The sequence below is a fragment of the Montipora capricornis genome, chromosome 10 (assembly GCF_036669925.1).
Source record: "Montipora capricornis isolate CH-2021 chromosome 10, ASM3666992v2, whole genome shotgun sequence".
In the NCBI taxonomy this organism is placed as follows: domain Eukaryota; kingdom Metazoa; phylum Cnidaria; class Anthozoa; order Scleractinia; family Acroporidae; genus Montipora; species Montipora capricornis.
Window position 1 is genome coordinate 19,840,772 of NC_090892.1, and position 10,000 is coordinate 19,850,771.

The 10,000-nt window shown below is 38.1% G+C and overlaps 1 protein-coding gene across 1 annotated transcript in view; it reads right to left on the reverse strand.

Moving 5' to 3' along the window:
* LOC138018367 (uncharacterized) overlaps positions 1-5,120 on the reverse strand; it is a 20,606-nt gene extending 15,486 nt beyond the window's left edge. The window contains exons 1-2 of the mRNA XM_068864987.1: positions 4,988-5,120; positions 172-434 (exon numbers count right to left, since the gene is read on the reverse strand). Of these exons, the coding sequence (XP_068721088.1) occupies positions 172-434; positions 4,988-5,084 (360 nt within the window). The 5' untranslated portion in view covers positions 5,085-5,120. The remainder of the gene's footprint in view (positions 1-171; positions 435-4,987) is intronic.
* Positions 5,121-10,000: the final 4,880 nt, after the last annotated feature.

Sequence of the window (10,000 nt, forward strand, 5' to 3'; positions counted from 1 at the left end):
GCCCAGCAAAGCTAAAACAGCTGTCCAAGGTTGCTAATTGACCGGCTGAAATGTTGTGCGCATGAGTGATGTGTTGGTCACACCGGGTTGATGTTAGCGTGTGTCACCTTGCTTTTTCGTTTTGTCTTTCACAGGAAAATTGGGCATTTTTTTTTCCAGAACGTGACTCACCTCTGCTCCATGATACTTATAGGTTATGTTTTTCACCAGTTCGTTTCCATGCCTCTCATGAGTGGAATTATTTAATTCGCAGATGAAGTTTCCGTTGGGACTTGGCACTATTCTGAAGTTGTAGCTGTCACAGTTGGGTTCAACATAGCAACGCACTCTGCACGAGGATTCATTTGGAACTTGGACAACTTGGATCAGGTGATTTATCAGACGTCTGTTGTTAAATTGTTTAGCTTGATCAAAAGGCAGAATTCGACATTGTTCTAAAGAAAGAAAAAGTGCTTGTTACTGAAAACTCACCGCAGATATTTCTGTGATAAATTATCACAAGGAGGTGTGTTCGGAAATCAGGATTTAGACACCAAAATAAATATTAGATCTTCTTAAAATTTGTTTTCATACTCTGTGTTCGATTGGGAAAATAATCTGAAAATTCGAAGAAGGATTTAAATCCAGATTTCTCAATCAAACACTCCCTTTTAAAGGGTCTTCCCCACCAACTTCGAAGTCATTTGACCCATGATATCGTTAGCGTGTACTTTTGAACTGAAAAATAGTTTCAGTACTGGAAGGTGATAGGCAGATAAAAAGTGAAGAAGTTTTTTTATTCTCCTCACACGCTCGATCATGACCATTTGTACTATGTTGTACCAGAAGCACGTCAGTGACATTGAAGCGTTTAACCCTGGTTCAGAGCTGGGGTTTTATGAGTTAAAAATTTTGCTTATTTACGTAGCTCGTACATTTTCCTGCGCATGCAGCCTCGATCTTATTTTTGTCCATATTTGGGCATAAATAGTGGTGTCTTAAGGTGGCTCAAAGCAGTTTTCCAGCACTTTCCAAGACGTAGATTTTTGATGGGACATAATTTCTACTCTTTATCAATTGATGCTACAAATTATCGCATCAAAATACTGCCCAATCAATAGCGAACGTTGGTATTATTTTTGTGACACAATAGGTTACCATAGCAATACTATGACCTGCTAAAAAACACCCTTAATTTCAGCTTTAAGCGCTTTTATTAAAAAAAAACGGCACGGTGAATTTTTTTTTTTATTACAGACTTTTGATTAGCAGGATAAGATGTAACTTTTGGCAAAGTTTTAAAAAAATCTGTACATGGGGTTCAGAGCCGTCTTAATTGTTCGAAAATTTTAGGTGGCTCTGAACCCCATGTACAGAATTTTTTTAAAAACTTTGCAAAAGTTACATCTTATCCTGCTAATCAAAATTCTGTTATAAAAAAAAATTTCACCGTGCCGTTTTTGAAATATAAGCGCTTAAAGCTGAAATTAAGGGTGTTTTTAGCAGGTCATAGTATTGCTATGGTAACCTATTGTGTCACAAAAATAATATCAACGTGTTCACCAGTGATTGGGCAGTTTTTTGATACTATGATTGTAGCATCAACTGATGAAAAGTGGCTATAATGACACATCAAAATTTAAGTCTTGGAATGTGTTGGAAACTGTTTTGAGCCACCTAAAATCCCGCGGCTTTGTTCCAAGGAAAAGCGTTGCAAGTTACACAGTTCAACGTCATGAGTTTCTGGTTGTACTCATTTTCGGGAAGTTACAAAACTCGAGGCAGTTTAGGCCTCTTGCATCACGTAAATTAATTAAGGAGATTGACAAATGCCTTTTTAAAAAATAAAATCTAAAGACGCAATGTATAAAGCCCCGAGCAAACCGCTTCAACGTTTGTTTGCTTCAACATTCGTTCGATTTTGTTGAACGATGATGACTGCTGGGGTGAGCAAATGGTTTCAAGACATCATTTGATTCAACAGAGCTTCACGAGAGGCCTGGTATTTAGTCCTAGGCTGTAGCCGCGGTTGTTACTATGGATACGGACATGGACACGTCATTGAGAGAAACCGATTAGTGCGCACGCGCATATACTCAACAGTGGGGCAAACGGCTCCAACTTCATTCAACATTCGCGATAACAAAAGAAAGCTCATTCAACATGTTTCATTGCGTCGAACGGAAATTGAAGCATATGTTGAAGCTTTTGACCTGGCCTTAAAAAAGAGCCTAGCCCTAGAACATTCAATATAAGTTTACTTTGCAATAAAATACTTCAGATTTATGCAATAATCACGAACTGAACGTAAATGCCGAAGGTATAATTGAAATCGGGAACGCTTTCCATTCCACAAAAAATTTCAAAAAAATCGGGTGAGGAATCAAATGGAACGGAAATATTCCGGAAAAACTTTCGGACATTTGGGTATACCTCACGAAGTGGTCCTGGAATTCGGGAATATTCCGAAACCATCGGAAAATCGCGTACCATTGGTTCATTCCTCCTCGGCGCAGTTCACGTTTACATTTTGGGGCAATACTCGTTAATGTGATTGGTTCTGAGCGACCAATCGGAAAATGCTGTGTCCCATGGGCCACACATGAAATCACTGAAATTTTAACTTAAATTTCTGGTTGAATGTCACATTGCAACCCTTTTTAACTGTTTCAAATGGCTAATATACGGTTCGTTAATTAGCTTAAATCTCGATTTGACTTGCAATGAACACTGTATCTACGTCAATGAGTTGACTTCTTGTGACTTCTTGTGCCTGAAAATTTCAATTTTGAACGTTGGTGTCATCCGTTCCCTGGATTGAGTTTATCTTGCAAACGAAACAAGGCATTGGATTTTTGAGGTTCTGGATTAGAGAGTTTTGAGAATTATTAATTCGCTTTATTAAGACTAAATATAAAGCACCAGCTTGGTAAAATTGATGTTTCGGGGGTGGAAGCTGAATAATTGGACCTCGATTATTCATTATTCTTTGTGTGTTTTGTTCGAATTATTCATTATTCTTTTAAAATTTTTGTATGTTATTCATTATTCATTATTGCTTCAACGCACGAAGGACTTTTCCCTGTTAAATTCGAATTCAGGTTCAGGTTCAATATTGTAATACATTTGGGCATAATATAATACTGTCATATTACACTGAGAAATCTACTCGCTTTATGTCTTGTAAAACTTAACTGCTATTACAATGTAACTTTCACTTTAGCTCTAGCCTTTGCGCAGGCCACTCGTACGTACTTGCACTACTTATTGGTGAGTAATCTATACAAACATAACCTAAATGATGTCGAGAAACAGCACAAAACAGTGGAAAGATCATAAACGTCAATATAACGCTTTCATATGACAAAGTAAGGCATTGAAAATAATAACGAAACGACTTGTCTCTGTTAACACGTGTAGTGCCTGTGGTTGCGTTCACAATTTTCTGGGTAGTTTCCACTGCCTCAAACTAACACTCAATTAAAAAAAAAAATCTAAAAAAACATTACAATACACCAAATAAAGTTTCTCTTTATAAAATTCTCAGGGGAACTACGATGCTCAAAAACTAATGACAATGACTATGCTCACAAACTTGAAGTCACAGCGAGACCTGTATGTACATAGGTTACGAAATTTTCCAAGTTAAGAGTCATAATTAATGCAAAAAAAAAAAACCGTCTCCTCTTTTGACCCTCTAGAGAGTACCGTCAACTTGTGGGATTATAACTCAAAACAGGCGCGTTGCTGAACGCCCCGACCTAGTATTGACAGACACACGTCTAGGATGCTCATCAGAGGAGTCCTCATCCGAAACTTCTTCATTTTCAACTAGTTCCTCGTCAGAGTCAATGTCACTATCAGCGCCACCTTCAGCAATCGTTCAATTCTATTCGCTTCATTTTGTGGGAGCTTGTAGGATTTAAAACCCAGCAGCATCAGTGATGATCTCGTCAATACTGTTTACACGGTCTACAATGGTATACGTTGAGTTTCTGTCATCCCGGTAGGCCTCTGAGAAAACGAACTTGTCGGCAGTGTCACTATTGTCAAGCCACAAAATGTGCACAACATTGTCAGTAAACACCAATTCGTTCCTATTTTTGTCCTTGACGAGGAGATCCTTCAAAAGCAGGGCAAGGAAAAACCCCATTGTTCTCTTCTGTGATTTTGCCTTACTGCGGTCACTTCCTCTGCCTTGAAGCACTGCCTTGAAACTTCACACTGCAGTAAGGATCGACTAAGGGGCAGCTCCCGATTTCCACATCACAAGTGTCTTATCTTAAAGACTCTACAGATTTCATAAATTTCATTGAAGAGACGAAAATAGAAAAAAGAACTTTCCTTGCATCGATGGACGTCACAAGTCTATATACAAATATATCACAGGAAGAGGGAATCACTACAGTATGCAAAGCATACGAAAACTTTCACAAAAATAACCCTCTAATCCCCACAAGCTATATCAAAGAAATGCTATGACTCATACTCAAAGAGAATTCTTTCCAGTTCAACGGAAAGAACTATCTACAAATTCAGGTGGCATTAAGTAAAGCCTATTTTTGCACGACCAATACACTTTACGAGCTTTTAGTGCAAGTAGAGATCCCGCGCTTATTTGCAAACTTTTCTGGAAGCCGAACCAATGAATTCTGTGTGCATATATTTCTGATGCTTAATAGTTTGTTTGAGGTTTAGTTATTTTCGGTCAATTAACTGTCTTCTCTGGGTCTCCGACTATTAGATTGCTCTGGGAGGCAACAGTTGTTAAAGGCTGTTCGCGCCTCGGATTTTACCAGCACTGAGCATACGTACATAAAAGGGGGATTAATATCAGTTATATGCACCGCACGTTCCAACTTGTCGGCGAACTCTGAAGACATTTTGCCCCTGTTTTCAGTCTGAACATTCTTGCCGTCTGAACTATATGGAGTATCGTAGCTTATGTGAGGAATGTATATAAGATACAGTGATAAGTTAAAGTTAGGGTAATATTTTAAATACTAACCTTGGGAAGAGCTGCGGTATGGCGTGAGACAAAACACCAAGAGAAAAAGCAAGCAAAACAACCCTGAAGATATCAGATATAGCCGATAACAATCCATTTCCAACGTAGAAGAAACCTTAACTACTTGAAGGAACTATCAGCTGCTTACCCAACAGCTACTTACTTACTTAATACTGATTGGCCGACAGTAATTAAAAGGTGGCACAATAATAGTTTGGCTATGCCTTGAAAGGGAGCATTCATTAAAACAACAGATTGAACGAGAAGACACAAAACTGTATAATAATAAAATGAACACAAAATTAATATAAACGAATAAGTTTGAGCGGAAGTTCTAGAGGTATTAAGATGGTCGCAAAGAACTCCAGGGGGCTACCAGCTAAGCCCTCCAGTTCGCCATAGAAAGTCGCCGAGTGTTTTGCGACCTTGCATTTTCATTCTCAATGTGTTCAGTATTTCAAGTTCTCACTTCCGGTTTTATTTTTGTAAACTCAGAAAACATAAGAATATGTCTGTGGAGGAACGGGTTAACGCCCGGCTCGGCCAGTCTATTTGGGACTTACACACCACGGGGGTGTCACACGAAAATTCCCTGTACTTTAAATTTATAGTATGTTTTTTCTTTTACTTATATTTAAATCGTTGTCATTTCATTGTTGTCAAATGTAGATCGCAAGTGTTGATTATTTATCGTGAGTATCATCGCTTGATATCATGTAATTTACGTCATATTAAAAACAGAAGAGTAACCAGGTGTTGGAAACATATTCATGTAAAAAAGCCTTCTCTGGTTAAGAACTTCCAGCAGATTAAAGCCTTTAAAAACTAAGATGTAAATGCGCGAGATGGGAATATATACGAAATGGAAGTGTGAAAAAATATTAAAAACGGTAAAAGGGAAAAAAAATGCGCTAATCTAAAGAAATGGAATATTGTTTTGGCAAAGGCTTGGAGTTATTGTCTGCTTCATTAGTGTTAGCGGTGTGCCAAGATTCCAAAGTTTTTCGAATTCGGAAGTTTCCTTTGTCAATCACTCTTGCATTGTTACGTGAAGTCAATAGACCAAGCGTGAGGTGACTCAATAGACTCACGCCAAGCGTGAGGTGCAATATTAGAGCCAGTTTTACAGCTGTTTATATTTCGAATGTGTTCCTTTTCCCTCTTTGAAAAACCCCTTCCAGTCTCATCAATGGAGCTCCAGGAACAATAGGCTCAGGGGATTTTATACAACACATTGGTTTGAAGTTCAATAGGAGACCTAAACTTAGGGGAAGGAATTCTTGTTGCAAGGTCTTGTGAGGTCTTGAGAGTCTGTGCAGAGGCCCACCCTCACCAGTCCACACGTATGAGGGAGCTCTAAAACGCTCTTTATGCAGAGAGCCTTATCAGTATAAGAGTTGTTGAACTCTTTCTCTCCCATGTGGGAAGGATTTTCTTGGCTAGCACGAGGCGCAGCCTCGTTTTTGTGCTAAACTTGTTTTCATCTCATGATGTCATAAAATGACTACTTTCATTTCTAATTCTGGCAGACTTATAAAACTCGTGGATTTCATGAGGTCTATTAGCTTGATGTCGGTTACCTCTCGGATTTCTTGGAGAAGTTTGTCTTAAGACGTGGTACACCTGAAAGCCGTTAGTGTTTCTGTGAAAAGGTTAGATCTATGCCTATAGACTGAAATGCTGTTTAGTAAACCTCTGAAACATCATCATAATAGGTGATGATGATGATCAGTCATTATGATCATCATCATCATCATTACCTATTATCATGGATTTCTTTTCCGTACCTTTTCCCCCATTCCAGGGGGCCTTGTTACGCTCTCACTTTGTAACACACTGCTTTTTCTTGTACATTAGTTTAGGCTTATATAGCCCATACTTGGATCATTTCAACTCACTTTGTCAGACAACCAATATTTCAATTGATGCTTTTCTAAAACTTTTCAGAGTCTGAAAGAGCAAATACGCAGTATCAGGGTTTCCACAGCTTACAAAACAAAGAAATTCATTAGGAATTTTCTTGAATGCGGAAAATAAAAACTGTCATTGGATTCATGAGGGCGAAGGGATCCAACTTTGGACCAAAACTAAAAAGCAACTTTTGGTCTAAAAGTTGCTTTTTAAGCCTGTTGTTACAACCGTTTATTATATAGACAGGAGTGTTTTACTGGAAATTGCACCACTCCTAATATTCATACCAAGCTACATCCGGGACCCGAGTGGCGTAAAGTGAAAAATCGGCTTATTGGTCTCACTTTGGGTAATTGATCAACTTTGTCGATTTGTTCCACCAACACGGCCCATAGTACAACCAAAAAATAACCCGAAAATAAACACTCATCAAATCAAACTCGCTTCCAGGACTTTTTCTCCCCCGAGAGTAGGGCCTATATAGCTGGCTCAAGTTTAAAGCATCGAATTCAGCTGTTTTTTTTAAAGTACACCGCTGACCAGGTACTGATTTTTTTTTTTTATTAAATCGCAGGCTCAAGCCAGGTTAACTTAATGTAAGAATAAATAACACGGGAGCTCCGCTTTTATATTTGGCTAAATCTTTGTATTATCTGAAGGATTCCTGAAACTAATCGGTAAACTGCGCTTACTTAGCAACTAACGAAGCCGAAAATGACCTAATAAAAAAGGGTGCTGAACGCCAAAAAACACAATTTATCAGGCTTCAGGTATTTAAAATGTGGATGACGGTATCCACCAGATAAATCACTATCAGGGGATAAACACTAGCGAAACCAATTGAATTATCCAGTGGATAGCGATTCCATGATCCTCGCTCTAACAACTGGGGCCAGAGTGTCTGCGCTACCGTAGCTCGATAGACAAATTGAAGATGCGTCATGTAGCGCTCATCAGCAACTTCCAGAGTAATTTGGATCTTAAGGATCAAGATCTACTGTGAATATCATGTGCGCAGTGATGAATTTGAATTTGATTAGTTCAGCGTGAATGCATGTTAGGCTTGGAGGCTTCTTTCCCTTATCCGTTGAAGTCACCAGAATAAGGAATAAATAAATAGAACCAAATAAGAAATGAATTCGAGAAAAAAAAACAAACAAACAAAGGATACACTAAGTCTTTTAACCAGTCTTTTCCCCCCGAAAGGCATACCTTCGTCTTTTCATGCAAAAAGGTGTTCTAGTAATTGTGAGACTTGATTCCTTAAACTCTTACTCTGTTGTATCTTTCCAATCTCCTTGCGGTGCTTGATGTAGCTAGCAGACAGTCATATATCTTGTATTTTCCTGGAACTTGTTCTTCCAAGACTCTTCGCCTGAAGCCTGGACGTTCGCGGCTATTTAAAAATACGACTTTTCTTTCATTCTACAGCAAAAAGTATTAAGAAGAAGAAATTTCACGTTTTTCATGAAAAGACTAATTTCGATATAAATCAAATGTAGGACACGATTCAACCTCCTCATTTAAGCTTGAAATATCAGTTACCTTATAGAAAAGTTTTGAGCTGTAGTGGTTGTATCGTCCAACCAGTCTGGTAACGGCTTGAAATATTAAAGTTGGCAGTATTTGTTTAAAAAGAATACGTGTTGTGTTTCGGGTCCCCAACCGAACTCGAATACGAAGGGGGGTGGGGATGATATTCGTCTCGCTTAAGAGTGTAAATTTCGGATTTTGGCCTCACTTAGGGTGTTCTTTGGAAAACACCATCATATTAAGCCCATATGTAGCCGTGAAGGTCTCAGTTAGGGTTTCACGCGAAGAAATATAAAAATATATTTCATATGTTAAAAATATGGTCTCTTTTAGGGGTCAAAAAATTTTGGGTGAAGCCCAGATTGGTCTTCTTTAGGGGTTTCATTCAGAATTTCCGACAAGCATCCCCCCCCCCCCCTTCATATGCAAAGTCCCTCCCCCCTTCCCCGGTGGGGCGGTTGATAAAGGTAAACTAATTTTACAGATCAGTGCACAAGATATGTAAGAATATTATTATCAGGTCTCAAAAAATATAAACTTTTTTGCTTTATATTTTACTCAAATACTAACCTTTTTTACAAAAGGTCATACAATCCCATTTTCATTATAGACGTTTGTCTTTTCCCCAACTGTTTTAATAGTAAACCCACGTACAAGTATCTCGAATTTGATTCCAATCACAGTATTTGCCACAAAAAAGTGCAGATCTAGAATTAGATTACCGTCAGTGCTGGGTATTTTTAGTGCAGGTTACCGAAATTAAGTTAAAAAACCGTCTAGTCATTACTGTTAGCATTTCTAAATCTGGTAAAAGCGACTTTTTAACTTAACAGTTAAATTGAAATTTTTAATGATCGTGCTTCACAAACCAGTCTGCATATTTTAACCCCGGTCTGCAGTCGGCTAAAAACCTCTTAAAAAGGGAATCATTTCAGGCGTCTGATTTTTGCCGGAGAAATTAGATTTGCATCGTGAGGTGATTTAAAGTGGGTTTTGAAGTTGCGAAGAATCGCAAACGAACGAGTAAGTTTGGGATTCTCCACGACGAGTGAAAAAAAATCGAACAAGTGAACCAACCATGAAGTTATTTGTTTATTTTTATAAGTCCTGAGCTTTTTCTATTTCAAGGTATAACGACAACAGAGATGTGACAATATGAAGTGAGTCTTATTCACTCCAAGGTTCTAAAAGTTCAACATCTTCTTTCAAATTTGTACTCGATGAAATGAGATTTTATTCACTCAAAAACGTAAAAGCGCGTCAACATTTTCTTTTCAAGATTTCACCAAAAGGACGGAAAAGGAAATTATAAAACTGAAGACTTGTTTTATTTATTTCTTTGTTTTTCACCAAAAGGACGGAAAAGGAAATTATAAAACTGATTTTAAGGTCAAGCTTACTCATCATTACTGTCCTCCAAAGGCCTTAGTCTCTTCCATCGAGGCAACAAGTATTCGTTCAACTTCCTTGTTGGAAGTCTTCAACATATCTAATTTCATTCTTAGTTTCTAAAAAAGACTTGCAAGCATCTCTCGTTGTTTTTTGCAAGGTGGCCTTGTTCTGTTGTTC